The sequence below is a fragment of the Gracilinanus agilis genome, chromosome 3 (assembly GCF_016433145.1).
Source record: "Gracilinanus agilis isolate LMUSP501 chromosome 3, AgileGrace, whole genome shotgun sequence".
NCBI lineage: Eukaryota > Metazoa > Chordata > Mammalia > Didelphimorphia > Didelphidae > Gracilinanus > Gracilinanus agilis.
This window is the reverse complement of record NC_058132.1, coordinates 82,173,824-82,193,856: the sequence shown is the minus strand read 5'-3', so window position 1 is coordinate 82,193,856 and position 20,033 is coordinate 82,173,824. Positions and strand designations below refer to the sequence as shown.

The window sequence follows — 20,033 nt, the reverse complement described above, 5'->3', positions numbered from 1 at the left end:
TCTTTCTCAACTAGACAGAGAACTGACTCAAATTTATAAAAATACAAGTCATTCCCCAATTGATAAGTGATCAAAAGATATGAACAGGCAGTTTTCTGATGAAGAAATCAAAGCTATCTGTAGTTTATGAAAAAATGTTCTATGTCACTATTGATTAGAGAAACACAAATCAAAACAACTCTGAGGTACCACCTCATTCCATTCAGATAGGCTTATATTATAGAAAAGGAAAATTACAAATGTTGGGGGGAATGTGGGAAAATTGAGACACTAATGCAGTGTTGATAGTGTTGTGAACAGATCCAACCATTCTGGAGAACAATTTGGAAATATGTCCAAAGGGCTATAAAACTATGCATGTTGTTTGATCCAGCAACATCACTACTAGATCCTTATCCTAGAGAGACTCACCCCCACCCCCAAGAAAAAAGGAAAGAAAAGGACCTTTATGTAAAAAAAAAATACAGCAACTCTTTTTGTAGTGGCAAAGAATTAGAAATTGAGAAATGCCCAACAATTGGAGACTAGCTGAACAAGTCATGGTATATGATTGTGATGCAAATGCTATGATGTGAAATGATGAGCAGGATGATTTCAGAAAAACCTGGGAAGACTTATATAAACTGATGCAAAGTGAAGTGAGCAGAACCAAGAGAACATTGTACACAGTAACAGCAATACTGTATAATGATCAACTGTGAATGACTTAGCTATTTTCAGCAATACAATATTCCAAGACAATTCTGAAGAACTTATGATGAAAAATGCTATCCACCTCCAGAGAAACAACTGAAGGAGTCTGAATGCAGATTGAAGCATACTATTTTTACTTTCTTTTTTTATTCTTCCTTTGTTTCTTTTTTGTCTGTTTTCTTTCACAACATGACTAATTTGAAAATGTTTTACATTACTACTCATGTATAATATATCAAATTGCTTGCCTTCTCAACAGGGAGGAAGAGGATGGGGGAGGGAGAGAATTTGGAACTCAAAAAATTTTTAATAAATTTTTAAAATTGTTTTACATGTAATTGGAAAAAAGATTAAAAAAGCAAATAGAATGAAATAGAAAATTACAATTTGTCTTATGTCTGTGTGGAAAGACTCCTTTTTGATGTTTAAGTTCAGAAAAAAATAAAAAATTTTAAAGTCTTATGGAGAAATCCAAAGGTTATGATTAGTATTTCTTCATAAAGGAACAAGAAACAGTGGAGAGGGAAAACCAAGCATAACGAAAGGAAAAGGGACCTAAGGAAAATCATCTCAATGGCATGTAAAGATTAAATTGGTAGAATAAAAAACAAATGAGAAAGGTAAAAAAAGAACCCTAAATATTTTTACAACAAATTCTTTCAGCATTGATGCCAGTGGAGCTACCACATTTGGATGTTTTTTAACCCTTATCTTCTGTCTCAGAATTAATTAAAGTATCATTTTCAAGACAGAGAAATGGTAAGGGCTAAGCAATTAGAATTAAGTGACTTACCCAGGATCATACAGCTAGGAAATGTCTGAGACAAGATTTGAACCCAGGCCCTTCTGACACTATCCACTGAGCAACCCAGCAGCCCTCACATTGGATTTTAACACCACAGCCCCAGATGTGTTGGAAGAGGAAGTGGAAATAGCATTGAAGAAAACAAAAATGGGAAGAGAGCCTCTGGACTAAAACAAGTTTACCAGAGGAGTCTTTGAGAGATTGATTCTCAAGGTATCTGAAAAAAAGAGTGATGCCAGAAATATGAAAAAATTTCATCTTAACATTAGCAGAGAAAAGGCAACCAAGAGAATATCAATACCTTCTATTCCATATACTTACTTTCCTTGTTGGACAAAATGTTTTGGGAACAACTTACACATTAAGAGTATAAGAAGGAAACAGGCAAGCTACCATAGAGAGTATTCTATCACAGACCCTATCTTTACATTCACATAATTCCCTAAAAGGTACAGAACATTTGCATGATATAAAAATCCTTAATGGTTTTCCTCCTACAAAGGGTCCCCCATTCGTGAATTAGGATCATACAAGATTCCTTGAAGGATCTTTTTTCCAACCTTCTGCTTATTTGTGAAGGCAGAAAGCAGGGACATACATGCTTGGTAAAAACATATGTTTGCTGGTGTCACAACAGATGTCCAACACAGGGTCCAAATGAAAGGATCCCATACAGATGATGAGGTCCTCCAAGTGCTCCTGTTTTCAGATGATATTTTAAAGATTTTATCTAACTCCTTGACACTACAGAAATTCCCAAATGAGTTTTTAATCACTTGAAAGAGGGCAGCTCAATCTTCCATACAGGAAAAAACAAGTGAATGAAAAATGTTTCTTGTCTTAACTTTTATATTCACTTGGATGCAGAATGAACAGCTCACAAAGCTTGTCCATCAGTCCTTTGGGCAGGTACTGATTGCATAATGAACTGGGCCCAGAATTGAACACGAGGAAAAGAATGATCTAGATTACCTTTGCAAAATTAGGTTTTTTTAAAAATAACTCTAGGTTTCTCCTTGAAACAAAGGATTATCTTTTTAATATTTTTATTCTTCTGGTAATATTTTATGACATTGAGTCATAGCAAATCATAGTCTCTGAAGAACTGAAGTAGAAAATCACTCAAAGGACAACAGGGAGGTATATGGTAGGTGTGCAAAGCCTACAGCACATTATAAACAAATTGTACAGAAGAATCAACATAAAGGATATCTTCAGATAAATGTATTCTAAGGAGAAAAGCTGGGCTTGTCATATAGTAAAACAGGAAGGATTACTGAAGGACAGCCCATGTGCTTCATAACAGACAGCACAGTATGGCTGGATTTGGAACCAGGGAGACCTAGGTTCAAAGCCAACTTCACTGTGCCTCACAGTTTCCTCATCTTTGAATGAGGTTATTACTAGCACACAACACACAAGGATGTGGTAAGACTCAAAATACATAAGCACTTTGCAAACATTAATGTGCTATGCTGATGATGTTTATGTAATGTCAAAGAAGATAGAGGCAGCTCACTTCCCCCCGAAATGTTAGGGGAACAACCCCTTTGGTAGAATTATAGGAGGATGTCAACAAGTATATATATATACATATATATATAGAATAGGCAAGCATGGCTAGGCTTCAAGCTGCATTGTTGCAGTGTCTATGTTGATGAAATCACAGAACCATCAAAGTAAGGTACCAGATAGAAGGCAAAATTGATTGTTTTCATCTCAGGCTATGTGAAAAAAATCCTATATTTTTTAGCGTTTGTGGGTCTGCAAAAGTCACAGAATCTAAGTTAGAAATTACTTAGAGGTCTTCTAGTCCAGACTTTACCTCAACAAGGCTGCCATCTTGAACCATATCTCTTCCTTTCCCCCCTCCTAGAATCTAGACTCTACCCCATAATCATCTTGGGTTCTGATAGGCCCAGTTTAGCCTGATCTGATCCAACTTCAGGCATCCATAGCACTTCCTCGGCATTTCCACACCGTGGCACCACACATCTATCCCACCCTTCTTCCCAGCAACCCTTTATGCACTGTCTTTCTCCATTAGAATGTAAACTTATTGAAGTCATGGACTGTCATGCTTGTATTTATGTCTCCTGAGTCTAGCACAGTTCCTGGCATATAGTAAGTATTTACTATATGTTCTTTATCTGTCTTATCTAGAATATCCCTCTGGATTGATTGGTCATCTAGCCTTTATTTGAAAACTTCAGTTGAGAGGGAAAAACCTCCTGCCTGCCTCCAAAGGAAACCCACTCCACTTTTTTATCAGTTCTGATTATTAGGAAGTATTTTCTTCAATTCTCCAAATAGCTAAGCATTATCTTAGACAAATGCTTCTTCTAACCATATTGATGATACAAGGACATAGTAGAATGTGTGCTAGAATCGAAGTTAGAACCCTTCTGACATTTATTTAACTGTTTGACTTTGGACAATACACCTAACCCCATAACTAAAATGGGAATAATAATGTTTATAGTTGTCAGCTTCATAGTGATGGTTCTGATAAAAAGAGAAAATTAAGTAAAATGCTTCATAAAAATTATTAAGCATTATAGAATGTCAGATAATTAAAGGATAAAAGCATTCAGGTTCTCATCCATTAAAAATAAAACTTGTGGGGCAGCTAGGTGACTCAATGGATAGAAAGTCAGTTCTGGAGACAGAAAGTTCTAGGTTCAAATGTGACCTCAGACACTTCCTAACTTCATGACTTTGGGCAAGTCACTTAACTCCTGCTGTCCAGCTCTTCTGCCTTAGAACCAATAGTATCAATTCTAACTCAGAAAATAAGGGTTGTTTTTTTTAAATAAAGTAAAAAAATCCTTGGGTATCTTTCAGATAAGGTAAGGAATTTGCTTTATTATATATAGAAGTTATATTCATCTTGAACCCCACCTCTAGAAATTCTAAGAACTTATAAAAAGTTCATTTTTATTTGTACTTCCTTGGTATTCTGGACTGTAACAAAAAGTATAGGCAGCTAGCCACTTCCTGAAAACATCCCATGGTTTTCTCTTTTTTTAGGTTTTTGCTTTTGCCATTCCTCTCCATGTTTGGAATACCCTCCAACCTCCCATCCATTCCCACTTCCCTCCTTCACACACCTGAAATCCCACCTTAAACTTCTCTAACTCTCTTCCTTGACCTCTTCTTCCAGAAAAAAAAAAGATCTCAAAGGTCTCCTTTGAACTTACATAAAATTTCTTTGTATTTTCCTTGTATGTGTTTTTTTATAGCTATGTATGCTGCTCACCTTAGATCATCAGTTCCTTGAGGACAGGTACCCCAGCTTATTCGTCCTGATTTTAGTTCAATAAGCTCTTATTAAATTCTTACTCTTATGCAAGGTTTGCCTGTAGAACTTGTTCAATAAATGTTTATTGAAGTTAATTGTATAGTCTATTTCAGTGATGGGCAAATTATTCCCCATGGGCCAGATCCAGGCCATAGTTTGCCCATCACTGCCTTAAGCAATTCCCTATGGCCTGGATCTGGCCCATGGGGAATAGTTTGGCCATCACTGGTCTTATTTCATTTCATAAATGCAAAGAAGTTTTGATATCTTTACTAAGTACACCTAAAGATGGAGAAATAAGCACAGGAAATGTGACTCTTCTTGAGTCTCAACATCTAGGAAGCATTCAGAAATAATATCTCTTGACTCCATTCAGTGCTCTCTGTCTACATCTTGACTGACATCAGTCTTAGAAATTTGGATCTGAATGAAGAGAAATGGTTCTTAGGGAAATCTTTCCTGGTTCTATAGATAGTTTGGCTAAAGAATGAGTGATATTCCTTATGTGTATCTTCTCTTCCTGCTCTCATAGGAGCAGTATATTCTAGACTCAGATTATGTTGTATAGTTATTCACTGTAGCCTGAGGGATTCATGATCAAGGTCAGGAAGCAATGTTCTACACCTTACCATCTATAATTTAATAGTGCTTCTATTGCTTCAGTAACGTAAGTATAATCTTTATCCTTCATGTGTGAATGAATGAAACATCTCCTTAAATTTGAATAGGCCTTCAGTGTTCCAGCAACCTGTCATCTTTTTGGGAGCAGATGTTACTCACCCTCCTGCTGGAGATGGGAAGAAGCCCTCTATTGCTGCAGTGGTTGGTAGCATGGATGGACACCCTAGCCGATACTGTGCTACAGTTCGAGTACAGACTTCCCGCCAGGAGACCTCCCAGGAGCTCCTGTATAGCCAGGAGGTGATCCAGGACTTGACTAATATGGTTCGAGAACTTCTAATCCAGTTCTACAAATCGACACGCTTCAAGCCCACTCGCATCATCTATTATCGTGGAGGGGTCTCCGAGGGACAAATGAAGCAGGTGCCCTTCAGCTTGTATTGTTAGAGTTTGGAAGACAGCCCCTTCTGGGAGGGAATTCTGATGCTTTTCCCTCCTGCTGTTCATCCTCTCTTCTCCCCCACCCAGAGATCTCAGAGATTTGACCCCTACTTAAATCACACCTACGTAAAGAAATGAAGATTCTCATCCAATCTAAACCTAGCTAACTTTCTAACTTCTAGGTAGCTTGGCCGGAATTAATAGCAATTCGAAAGGCATGTATTAGCTTGGAAGAAGATTACCGCCCAGGTATAACATACATTGTTGTGCAGAAAAGGCATCACACTCGACTCTTCTGTGCAGACAAAACAGAAAGGGTAAGGAATCACAAGAAAAACTATGTGTAACATTTGTAATAGTGGTGTGGCCTAGCAAAATTTCATTTAACTCTCGTTCCCCTTGGAATTTTATTTTCTTTGTTGTTCTAACCTGGGTAGATGAGTGAATGTAAGGGTTTTGTCTTAGGTCAATATGAGAGGTAAGCATTTAGGAGAATCGAAATCAAACTTTTCACTGTGTGAGCAGGATAAGTAAATAATTTGAAACATCTGCTTAATTCATTGCCCATATTTGGATTGGCCCACAACACAGTTGGAGATTTGTATTGGGAGATTAACAAATTTAGATTTATAGAGGTTTTCTGTTTGGTACCATGTTGGGTAGCTACAAACATCAGGCAGCACTGACAAGACAGCAAGCCTTCCCCAAAATGCCTCTCGATTCTAGTCACTGCTTGCTTCTGTAAGTCTCTGCTGCTGTCTTTTGGGTAGGCTGAGGGTGGGAACTGAGGGAGGACTGATTCAGAGGCCTCACTTCTAGGATTCATGGCCTTTACCCTTTCCTTTTTCCTGTGGCCTCCTTCCTTACCACCACATCCAATGTAAACAGGTGGAGGTAAGTTATTAGTTGTACAGTCTTATATTCCTCAGCTTGCTTAACCTTGCTTACAGCTTAGCTGTCTCTTCCAGGCCTCCCAGTTCCTCTTGCCCAGGTAGAATGGCTCCTCCTGTCAGTCAGCCCTTCGTGTCCTTGTCCTCTTGTTAGTTCATGCTTACTCTGTAACCTTACTCAAAGGCAGAGCTGACTGTTTTTATTCTCTTAGTCACTGAAGAAACACCAGGTTTCTGTTTGGGCTTCTGGTCCACAAACCTCTGCTTCAGGTTAGAACTGTTCTTGCAAAATCCATGTGGTTGCCTCTTAAGCTTTATCAGTAGAAATTCCCTGAACAGATTTTGCTTCTGTTTCGGTTACATATCATCCTTTTCAGTTCTCTGTAGCTGCCCCAAATCTTAAGATTTCTTTATCTTTGTTATCTCCTTCTCTATAGGGCTTTAAGCCCCGAGTTAATTAGCCTGTCTAAGTCCCAGTGGAGTTCAGCATTTTCATCTCCTGGCCTTCCCTTGTCTCTGGGCCTCCCTCATACCTCAGACAGCATTAAAATGGAGTAATCATAATAGCATTGTAATTCAAACCTATTTCAGCTTCTGTGACCCCAGCCAGATATTTACATCTACATAAAAGTTTATTGGATTTAAAAAAAAAAACAAAATACAGCATTACTACTATGCTAAATGAATTTTCAGAAGAAAGAAGTATAGGCACACCTGATTACACCTACCTTCAGGGTCCAATTTAAATAACTTTCTTTTATTGTCCTAGGTATACTAAATAGGCTCTCAAAAGCAGCTGAAATCTGTTGAGATGTGAGAAAATGAAAATGGGGAGTGTCAGAATCATAGTATTTAGCTTCATTGCTGATTGTTCATTCCTCACTCCATCTCCCTGCATTCTACTTCTTGAGATTTTCACTAGGAGAAAAGCCTACGATATCTTTTTACAAATGAGGAAATAAACCCAGAACAGTTAAATAAGTTTGCAAAGCAACACCGAAAGTGGTGGCGTTGAGACTGGAATCCCAAGTCTCTTGAATTGCAGTCCAAGGCTTTGTCTAGAGCAAATACCCTGGGAATACAAATAAAGTAACCTCATCTGGGTTGTAATGACATACATATGACCCTGTCACACTTCTATGATTAACTTACTGAAGTATTTCTAACTTAATATTCTCCTGGAAGTTGTGGTTCCGTGTTTCTTAAGTAAACAGTACAGTTGTGTTGGAGGAAAACTTCTCTACTTTAGAACCCAGTGCACTTTTTTAACTCTCACAAATGTTGTAACCTGTACTACAAATGACTGATCATGAACTAGGGGCTACAGGGAGAGTAAGCCCTCATTTTGACCCCCTCAAGAAACCCTGTTCTGGGCTGCTATTGGGAGATAATTGAGAATTAAGTAGTTGAACTTGAAGAAACTTGGAGGCAAGCTGCCATCAACTAATATCACTTGAGCATTGTACATATCAAGTACAATGTACAAAGGAAGAAAGCTTGGCTGTCTGCTTTATATAGCTTATTATACCTTTCCATATGCATGTGTTTTCTTTTCTAAATAGGTGGGGAAAAGTGGTAATGTACCAGCAGGTACTACTGTGGACAGCACTATCACGCATCCATCTGAATTTGACTTCTACCTCTGTAGTCATGCAGGAATTCAGGTAATTTGGAAGTGGGTCAAGATTTATGACTTGATAGAGGGCTTTTTAAAAAAAACTCTTACCTTCCACTTTAGAATAAATCCTGTGTATTGGTTCCAAGCCAGAGCAGTAAGGGCTAGGCAATGAGGGTTAAATGACTTGCCCAAGGTCACATAGCTAGGAAGTATCTGGATTCAGATTTGAACCCAGTACCTCCTGTCTCGGGCCTGGCTCTCAATCCAGTGTGCCACTTTGCCGGCCCCAGTGGTAGACATTTTCTAATTCAGCAACTTCCAATATATAGATGGGTCTATATATCTATTTGGTTCTCAGCCTTTAAATATGGGGGGGGGGGGTTCTCATTTGAGAGTCACTATTATCTGTTTACTGTTTTATCTGTTGATTTTGTTGATTGAAAAAATACATGTCAAAAAGTTATAAATTCCTATCACTTCTAAGTTAATTCTTTTTTAATTCATTACAATTGTTTTTAACTGCCCAAACATCATCCATAATCTCTGAAAGTACGTGGAAAATGAGAGAGATGCTGCATGAAAAGAAAATGTCCTGATTTTTTCAACAAAAGAAAAAGTTCAGACTGTGAAGTATCAGCTATTGAACTTGTCTTGGATTCCTGGCAAATTTCAAGAAAATATTATTGGAAGCAACTGGGTGGCTCAGTGGATTGGGAGCTAGGACTAGGGAAGGGAGATCCTAGGTTCAAAACTGGCCTCAGACACTGCCTACCTACCTGTGTGACCCTGAGCAAGTCACTTAACCCCCATTGCCTAACCCTTACCACTCTTCTGCCTTGGAACCAATCAATAGTATTGATTCTGAGATGGAAGGTAAGGGTTTAAAATATATATATATGTGATTAAAAAGGATAGTTAATATCTAGCAAAAGAGCCAGCAGTCATTCCATCAGTCCACAAACATTTATTGAAAACCTTTCATGTGCTATACACCAAGGATACAAAATCAAAAATAAAAGAGCTCTTATCTTCAAGGAACTTATATTCCATCAGAGGAGACCACATATGCATAAATAGGTATCCAAAATAAATACAAGATAATTTTTGGAGATAAGGCACTAGTGCCTGGGTGAATCAGAAAAGACCTTATATAAGAAGTGCCATTTGAGCTGAGTTTTGTAGGAAGCCAGGAATTGTACTTTCCTAGCATGAGGAATAATCTATGTGAAACTCAGATGAAAGATTGAATGCCATATGTGAGGAGCAGCAAGAAGTGAATGAGTAGGAAGTAGAGTATGGTAAGGCTGGAAAGGCAGGTTAGGCTTTAAATGACACATGGAGGAGTTTTGATTAGATTCTAGTGATAATACACTCTTATTAATTGATCAGGACATCAGTATAGTTAAGTATATGTTTAAAGGGTATCAGTTGGGCTGCTGTGTGGAGTGTCAATTAGAATGGGGAGGCAGGAATAGTTGTATATATATTGTAATGGTTGAGAGATACTGAGGACCTAAACTAGCATGATGGTCATTTGACAAAATACAATACCTATTCCTTTTTAAAAACACTAGAAAGCATAGAAATAAAAGTAAAATGGACCTTTCCTGAAAATATAAAATGTTAAGTATTATCTATTTAAAACCATCAGCAAGTATCATACATACTGGGGATAAGCTAGAAGATTTCCCAATAAGATCAGGAATAAAGCAAGGATGACCATTGCTATCATTATTATTTAATATTGTACTAGAATGCTAGCTTTCATAATAGAAGAAAAAGAAATTAAAGTAGGCAATGAGGAAACTATCACTCTTTGCAAATGATACAATGGTATACTTAAAGAATCAACTAGTTGAAATGATACCTTTAGCAAAGTTGCAGAATACAAAATAAACCCACATAAATCATCAGCATTTCTATATATTACCAAAAAAGTCCAGCAGCAAGAGACAGAGAAATTCTGTTTAAAATAACTCTAGACAATATAAAATACTTGTGACTCTACTTGCCAAGATAAATACAATTATATGAACACAATGACAAAATACTTTTCACACAAATAAAGTCAGATCTAAACAATTGGAAACAGATTAATTGCTCATGGTTATGCCTAAAAATGACAATTCTGCATGAATAAATTTACTTATTCAGTGCTATACCAATCAAACTACCAAAAATTTATTTTAGCGAAAATAACAACAAAAGTCATCTGGAAGAGAATATCAAGGGAATTAATAAAAAAAAAAATTGTGAAGGAAGGTAGCCTAGCTATATCAAATCAGCAATCTGATACTAGCTAAGAAATAAAATGATAGACAAGTGGAAGAGATTAACTATACAGTATACAGAGGTAAATGACCATAGCAGTCTAGTGTTTGATAAACCCAAAGAGCTGTAGGGTTTAAATTTATGGTTGGACTAAATATAAGAGAAACGTGGTCGCCGATTTATAGCTTAAGTCAAAATGACTTTTTAACAGTTTGTTTACAAAAAGGTGTAAAGAGTGAAAGTAGAGAAACCAGAAAGAAGGTATAGAAGATATCTATCCTATCACATTAGATATTTGATCCATCTTGGCTCAAACCAGGCAGGGCTCATTAACCCTCCACTGAAGGACCCCTTAGCCAGAGGATCCGGTGGTGAATAAAGCAAGGGTTTCACCCACAAGGTCTCCTCCACGGTGGGGAGGCCTTTCTAGAAACTAATCTCTTCTGAAGCCAGGAAGAGAGTAAGCTTTTTCACTCACCCAAGCAGTGGCTCCAAAGGGAGAATCCAAGAGCAGTCTTACCAAAAGCATTCCAAGAGTCAGAATCTTTTTCCAAACCAATGTCCCAAGCCAGAGCTCCTCCAAAGCCAAGTCTGAAGGAGAAAAGTCCATTTGGAGAAAAAGTTCAGGGTTTTTAATAGTGCTTTTTCCATGTCACTTCCTGTCCCTTCCTCCACTTTATGGGGACCAATTGCAGTATTTAAATTTTCTTAGCACTGTCCAGGGGGCAATCAGTCACTTCTGGAGGTTTAGACCACTATAGTAAGTGGTTTGTGGACTTCCCCTATTTAAACGTTAAGTAGGGATGTCTTTGCTTTTTGTTGATTAAATTTAAAAGTAGGCAGAAGAAAGCTAATCCTATCTTCACAGAGCCTAGCTTTGGGGTTAAGAACTCACTATCTGACAAAAACTGCTGGGAAAACTGGAAAACAATGTCATACGCTAGATATAGACCAATATCTCACACTCTATACCAAGACAATCAAAATGGATATAGAATTTAAAATAAAGGGTGATACCATAAGCAAATTAGAGGAGCATACAATAGTTCATATACCAGATCTGTGGAGAAGGGAAGAATTTGTGACCAATCAAGAGATAGAGAACATTACAATATGTAAAATGGATAATTTTGGTTATATTGAAAGTACCTACTTATACAAAAATATTTCTAGGAGCCCTTTTTGTGGTGGCAAAGAATGAGAAATTAAGGAGGTTGTCTATTAGTTGGGGAATGGCTGAACAAATTGTGCTATATGATAATGAAGGAATACTATTATGCTATAAGAAATGATGAACAGAATGATTTCAGAAAGAATTGGAAAGACCTACAAGAAATGACGCAGAGTGAAATAAGCAGAACCAGGAGACCAGTGTACACAGTAACAGCAATATCATGGAATGATCAACTGTAATAGACTTCATTACTCTCAGCAATACAGTGATCCAAGATAATTCTGAGGAACTTAGGCCAAAGACTGCTATCCACCTCCAGAGAAAGGATTGTTCGAGTCGATATACTTGTCAAAGCATATTATTTTTTCATTTTAGTTTGTGTTTTTATTTTGGAGTTTTGACTTTATATGACTATTCTCTTACAACAATGAACAATGTGGAAATGTGTTTTGCATAGTAATACATGTATAACTCAGATCAGATTGCTTACCATCTCTAGAAGCGGGGAGGAAAGGGAGGGAGATAGTTTGGATCTTATAAGTTTGGAAAATGTATGTTAAAAAATTACACATTACTGAGGAAAATAAAATATAAAAAATAAAGGAAGAATATATGTTTAAAGGTTAAAGGATAAAGGCGATTATTATGAGAGATGGCAGTTAGACCTGTACTTGGAATTTTGTTAGTATAGAGAACTCCTAAATGATGACACTCCTACCACAGCAGACTGACATCTTCTTTGTAACTGTCTGAGGGAGCTGCCCGAGTCACTGAAAAGTAAAGGATAAGTGAAAGTTGCAAGGCCGGTATGAGTCAGAAGTGAAACTTACCCAGGTATTCCTGGCTTTTTAGCTACTATTCCATAGATGACCATAAAAGTGATGATAGAATAAAGAAACGGTTAAAATGAGAGAAATATTTGCATTGTATGGCACTGATAAATCTGATGGTTAAGGTATATAAGAAAGTGACATATAAACACATCAGACCAAGAGCTTCCTACCTCAGTAGAGAAGTCGTCAAAGAATACGAACAATTTTCAAAAGAATTGCTAACTACAAATGACCATATGAAAACATGCTGTAGATCACTAGAGAAATACAAATTAAAACAACTGAGATTTTACCTCTCAAGTTGTCAAAAATGACAAAAATTGAAAGGCTAATTTTGAGGACTGATGTTAACTTTACCATAGGTAGAGCTGTAAATTGTTCTAAACATTAAGGATATCAGTGTGAATTATGCAAAAGATATGACTAAACTTTTTATACCCTTTAGCCCTACTGGGGCATTCACTTACTGAGTTTATATGCCAAAGGAATCAAGGGAAACACATGTCTGATACAGACTAAAATATTCATAGCAACACTTGTGGTAATCAAAAAATTAGAAACAAAAGAGGCTGCTTAGTAGCAGTTTGGATAAAATCTCAGGATTTTAATGGACTTCAAGTTATTTAAGATTCCATTGGAACTGCAACTTAATTATGATTCGGTTGATAGCTAGAAGAGCTAATATGATCTTGGACTGCAGTGAGCATTAGCAATTGTAGAGATGTAGTATCTCCTGCTATAGCAGAGCAGGTACTTGTCAAACAACTGGAATATTTTATTAAGTACCAGGCACCACAGTTTTGGAAGAACATTGGCAAACTAAAAAGAATCTAGAGGAAGGTGACCAAGATAGGGAAAGGCTTAGACATTTATTAAAAGGACATGACAGCTGTCTGCAAATACTTAAGGGGATGTCCTTTAGAAAAGGAATTGGTCTTGATCTGCTTAGCCCCAGAGGGCAATGGAAGCTACAGAAAAGCTAACTTTGGTTTGATATAAAGAAAACAAGTAGAACTATCCAAGAGTGAAGTGGTATGCCTTGGGAGATGGAGAGTCTCCCTTCACTAAAGGTCTTCAGACAAAGGCTAAATATCCAGTTGTTGAGGATATTATAAAGGGTATCCATATTCAGTTAAATAGTGGACTTAATGACCTCTGAGGTCCTTTCTAACTTTGAAATTCTGCAATTCTGATAACAGTACTGATGATTGAAAAATATACATGTGTATATATAAATACTATATATTATATATATAAATACTATATATATATAAATACTATATATATATAAACACTATATATTTTATGAAAATTTAAGATCAAAGTGAAAACAAACTCTTTATTTACCAGATATAGAAATCGCTATTCTAGAGCTATCATCATCTCAGCTTTGGGATATCAGGATATTACTTCTGAATTTCAGGAGAAATTTAAGCAGCTCTTAACAGTAATGGCCTGCGGGCTCTCTCCCTCTCTCTCCCGCTCTCCCCCTCTCCCCCTCTCCCCTCCCCTCTCTAGGGAACCAGCCGCCCATCCCATTACCAGGTCTTGTGGGATGACAACTGCTTTACTGCAGATGAGCTTCAACTTCTGACTTACCAGCTCTGTCACACCTATGTTCGATGTACCCGCTCAGTCTCCATTCCAGCCCCAGCTTACTATGCCCGGTTGGTGGCATTTAGAGCAAGATATCACCTGGTGGATAAGGATCATGACAGGTAAGACTGTCTATGGCAAAAAATTATCTTTTTGATGTTTTGGAAAAAACATATTTTCAAAAATGAATTGTTATAGATTTTTTGCTTTATTTAAATATTCTTCTAAACTCTTAATCCAAAATGCCATATAAAAAGGCATGACTTCATTGAAAATTTAACTTTTACATCAAGAAGAATTCCTGAAACCTGGCTACTACTTTTTATTTGATGTTAAGATTAAAATTCTCTGGAGACTGTATTTTAATTTGTAATTATTAAATAATAAAAAGCAGGCCAGAAGAAGAAAAGGCCCAGCCCCATGTGGCCAGCCCTCCTCTCACTTGTGTGAACTTCTCAGCCAGACCTCAGCCCCTTGGGGTGCTCTCCTAGGTAGCCCCAAGCCCAACTCTAGGTGTGTGGCTGGGCTCCCCAGCTCTCTCTAGTTCCATGTGATGTCTCTTTTCTGAACCCCTCTAATTTATTGGACTCTGACCTCAATCCAGAACAGAGGCAGGTCATCCAGGCTCCAGGAGTCACCACTCAGCTGCTTCTCCCAGCATCTATAGGGAGGACTATCCATTGCCTGAGAGATACGCTTCTGAGGTTCAGAAGTAAGATCCTACAGTTATCTTGACAGACTGGTGTTATATTTTCAGTGTACAGTTTTTGAAGCAGTAAGTATAAACCTACCCTAGGAGAATGGGGAGAGTATAGGAACAGACTATTTGGAGGACATTTGACAGGCAGGTCTGGTTTTTCAGAAACATTTTCCTCACTCTTCAAAGGTAGCCAGTTTTGTTGGTATTAACTTTGGGAACCAAAAATGCTCCTTAGGCTTGACTCTTAGCAACCCCGAGCCCCTACTGTGTACATGTGGCTTTGGTTCTGTAAATGCCAGTGTGCCAGTGTGTTCAGAAGTTGTGCCAGCAGCATCCTACCTAAGAGGACTAGTCAGGACCAAACAGAACAATGGATGGGATTGCCAAACTACTTCATGAGGAGCAGGAGGCTGTTTCTAGGCCCACTTGGCTCTAAAGTCTGTCCCTGTTCCTACTGACTTCTGTTGTGGCATCGGCCTGAAGGAGTTGAACTCCCCAACTGCTTCACAGTGTGTGTTGTTTGCATCTGGCTCTTCCTTGTTTTTTTCTTCACAGTGCCGAGGGAAGTCACGTGTCAGGACAGAGCAATGGCCGGGATCCCCAGGCCCTGGCCAAGGCTGTGCAGATCCACCACGATACCCAGCATACAATGTATTTTGCCTGAAAGCATTTGTGAAGACTGAGCACATTTGGCACACGTTGTGGTCTACCTACTTACTGTGTGGTCTTGACAGGTTTTGAAAACCTATTGCTTCTAGATAAGGCCAAGATGACATCAGACAGTCTTCTACCAGCAGTTCTGAACAGTCACAGTGTCTGATGCACCAACAGAATCGAGCCATTTTTTTTGTTGTTGTTTTGTTGTTTGGAGATTTTTTAAGTAACTTTTTTAGTAATAGAAATTCATAGACTGTCTTTTCTGATGCATTGGACTGAATTTTTACCTCAAAACATAAAAAAGGCTGATCATCCTGAAATTTTTAAAGAATTTGACATAAGAGGTTTCTATTGAATATTTTGCTAGCTCTGGTTATCACCTCAATCCTCCAGTTTAATAAGATGAAATTATTTTTTTGTTTGTATTCATCAAGCAGGTATGCATGACTGAGAGGGGCAGACCACCCATCATTTTACTTCAATGTAGCTGTCTATTGTGTGGGGCCATAGACTTTTTAACAGAGATTTTTTTACTTTACTCTTGTAAATGCCTTTATGGAGCATTCATTTTGGAAGGTATTGCAGTTAGTCATTTTTACTAATTTTATCTTTTTGACCTCTGCAAAAGTGTGCTGGTGCAGGCACGAGCAGCAGAGTGATTGCACTATTTGTGACTGCAGACTCACCAGGCAGGTCTTATTGGGTAAACCTTCTTTGAATGTGTCATAGAAACAGAGAGGGATGCCTGGGGTAATTTTAGATAACACTGCCATGGGATAGTAAAATTACTCTTGTTTTCTCCCTTCTTTTAAAAAAAGACAAACAAAACAAAACAGAAAAAAAGGAAAAAAGAAAAAAAAGAAAAAATTAACTTTTAGGTATTTTTCCAAGTTTTACAAAGTGCCCATTTATGCTGCTGTGTGGTTTGATAAATGTAAATGATTTTTAAACTTTTCTTGTAGAAGGTTAACTTTGGCAATAAACTTTTTTTAAAGGCTCCCCCTTCCCTCTCCCCTCTCCTCCAAAAAAATGTAGTTTTCTGGCCAAGGGTTGTGCATGAATTTATCTAATATTTCTTATGACTTCACAATCTGGCAATTTCTGAAACCAGTCAGAAAAGACACATTTTCATGCCTTTTTAAAGGTTTTATATTCACTGTTAGTGTCCTTTCTTGTCTGTCTTATTTTCTTAAAATAAGCTTGAACGTGGTTGTTCCCCTTAAGAAAGTCTTTGCCAATTTGTACAGTCAGTATGTTGTGTGGTGCTAGCAACCTAGAGATGTGTACCTGTACCAGCATTTTGAACTTCTCCTCAGCAATTTAGGATGCTCCCACAGTTACATATGGTGCATGTTTTATAAAGATGTACATTATAGCTACTGTTTCCCAGCCTAGGTTCTCAGTTTTACTTTTTTCTTCCACTTCAGTTTTTTTTTAGGCTAACGTGTGTTATGAGAGGCTTAATATGTCTTTTACCAGCTTTTATATTCCGCTACCTTAGAGGCTGACTTCCTTTCATGTTAAAACAAAGGAAAGTGAGATGGAGTAAGCATCAGTGTGTCCGCCTGATGGTGGGCAGACCCAGTTCCTCAGAATCTCAGTTGCTCCCACAATGGTAACTGCTCTTGACTCAGGAGCGGTTCTGAACCATGTACACTAAACCAGCCTTTTCAAAAGCTCAGCAATATCAAATGCTGTTTTTCTCCAGTCTTTTAAACAAGCTTGTAAATACATCTGAGTTTACATTTCTCTCTGCTGTCTCTTTTCAGCAGCACCACTGGGTGTGCTAAAGCTACTCAACAGAAAGTTTTATAACTATGTTGAATGGCAAGACTTGAGACTTTGTTTTACTCTGTAAACATTGGGACTAAAGAGCGAGCTCTGCCCCTGAGGCACAGTGCACAGATTTCTTTTTTTCTTTATTGTTCCTAAGCTTTTCCTTTTTTAAAAAATACCTCACTTGAATAATAAAAATCAGGACATGTCAGTGAGAGGCTGGCTGCCGCTTCAGCAAGATGGCTGCTTTTATTCACATTTGTTCAGGGAGAGCACAAAGAATAAACCCTTCAGCAACTCTGTCCTCCAGCCTCCGTGGAAGAGACACAAGACACCTGGAAGAGAGAATGGGCCCTTTGGATCAAAAGGACCAGAGGAATCTGCCTGCTGGGCGTCCGTCTGGCCAGGTGAGGTCACTTGAGGGTGGCTAGCGGCTAGAAGGTCCTGCTTTTGTCTGACAATGTGCGCTCGTTGTGGGGTGCAGATGGAGGGAAATGAAGCTGTGACCTCAGACTGGATGGATTCTGGGAAAGACCTAGGCTTGCTTAGGTGCACCTGCACAGAATGGGGGATTGGGGGATGGGGCCTAACTTTATAGGAATAATTCCTGTCATAACAGTGCAATGCTGTCACTTTTGGAGGAAGTAAAATGCGAGCGTATTAATAACGACAATTATTGGGGGGAAAACATTGCCATGGGGTATATAAATCTTTAAAAAGAAATCACTGCGAAATCAGAATTGCAGCAATACTAGTATAAGCAGGACTGAAAGTAGAGTTAATTTGCAGCTTGACAGTTTTGAATATATAACCCCTTGGAATGAACTGAATCATTATGCATGTGTCAATCAATGGGAGGTGTGCATTCTGTAGCAGTAGTTTATAGGATGTTGGGGTCTTTTTGTTTTTAAATAAAGCCTATTAGGCACGGTTATGTGGTATGTGAAAGACTGAAATGTAGCAAAGTTAATTTGGGGATGAGGCACAAGAAGGAAGAGCAGTGGCAACCCCACTGTGAAACCAAGTAGGACTTCTTTTTGGTTAAGAACTGAACTCTGAACAATCTGTAAAATGGACTGGTGGGCTTGGCCCAGCAAGATGTCTGGGCAGGCAAAACATATTGATTCTTACTGTAAGAACTCCATGACAGACAACACTGTGCCTGTAGCTGCTCCCAAAGGTTGTGGTTTACAGGCACGGTTTGTATCCTCTGATAGGCACAAACATCAGGTTGGCCTACCTGGCTCAGCAGCTCCTCCTTCCCTTCCTTTGGGAAAGGAGTCCTTGTTCATCCACCGAATGACAAGTCCCCCCTCTGCCCCTTCCCCAGCAACCTTTGTGAATGTTCTTTAGCATTTTCTTGCTCAATAGCAAGGCAGTAACTCTACTTTCATTTTAGGAAAGTAGAATTCAAGGGCATTGTATCAATACTGTTTCAACTACAAGGTTTTTTTTCCTTGTGGAAATTTAAGGAAAGATCTTGTTATCACTTAAAGATTTTCTTATCCCTTGCTATTGACATTTTTGTGATCTTTCTATGTCTAATGGCTGAAACTTCATTGTAAAATGTTAGCATTTGTTCTTTTGACTAATGATGTAATTTTTGTTTCTACATTGTTAGGCTTGTAATGTTTCAAATGGTATTTTATTAAATTTGGATTGGGATGTATGTCTAGCAATACGAGGTACTTTATAAACTGTTGAGGGGGAGGGGTGTTGTAGCCTGATGTTTTGATAAAATGCTGATTGTTTCAGTTTTGCAATGTACTTTTTTTTTTTTTTGGCCTGCAGGGATATTTTGTGTTTGTGTCCAAAAAATAATAAATTGGCATTCTTGTGCCAAATGATGTTTTCTTCTTGTTAATTGTCCAATAAAATGGAGCGTATGTAGATGGCAACAAATATGGTTGCTTTTTTGAAAATTATTTTCTTAAATGGGTGAGTTTAAAAAACAAGAAGGAAGAAGGTTTGAGAAATAGTTCTACATACTCGTGTGGAACGTTCAAAAATGAACCCGTGACATTTCTCATGAGGAGACTCTTACAAGATTGTCCAGGGTCCTTGGATTCAGTGCAAGTACTCAAGGAATGGCTACTTTTTCCAATGCCTAAAAGAGCTGCTTCCTCCAGAGGGCAGTGTTCTCAAATGCTTGTAAGCCTGGTGCACCTGAAAGGGATCACACAAGAAGGGGGAACTGGCTTAGCTTCTGAATTATTTATCAGCATTAAAATGCTTTTGATGTTGAAGAGCACATCCCAGTTTTAAGGGCAAAGGGATCTCAGGAGCCATCCTAGTACAACTTAAACCTGGATAAGAAATTCCCTTTACAACCTACCAGGAGTCGTAAAAATGCTTTGTGAGAAGACCCTAACTACTTGCAAAGGCAAACAAGCCCAGTTTCATTTTGTGATAGTTCTTTTTACATTGGATTCTGTATTTTATTTTACTTGATAAATCAGTGGCCTTTTCTTAGACCTCATCCTTCTCTGGCTTCCACAACCTTTTTTTCTCCTCCTGAGTACTCTCTCTTCCCTAGGTTTTCATGACTGTTCTCAGACAGTTCTCCTACCTGTCCCAGTGTTCCTTCTCAGACTCCTTCCCTGCACCATTATCATCATTCTTGCCCGTTCCCTTTGACATGGCTCCACCATACCCCC

General features: G+C 38.2%; 1 protein-coding gene across 1 annotated transcript in view; it reads left to right on the top strand.

Moving 5' to 3' along the window:
• Positions 1–19,278, top strand: part of LOC123240464 (protein argonaute-4) — a 48,934-nt gene extending 29,656 nt beyond the window's left edge. The window contains exons 14-18 of the mRNA XM_044668057.1: positions 5,528–5,843; positions 6,044–6,178; positions 8,314–8,415; positions 14,166–14,365; positions 15,499–19,278. Coding sequence (XP_044523992.1) covers positions 5,528–5,843; positions 6,044–6,178; positions 8,314–8,415; positions 14,166–14,365; positions 15,499–15,607 — 862 coding nt within the window. The 3' untranslated portion in view covers positions 15,608–19,278. The remainder of the gene's footprint in view (positions 1–5,527; positions 5,844–6,043; positions 6,179–8,313; positions 8,416–14,165; positions 14,366–15,498) is intronic.
• Positions 19,279–20,033: the final 755 nt, after the last annotated feature.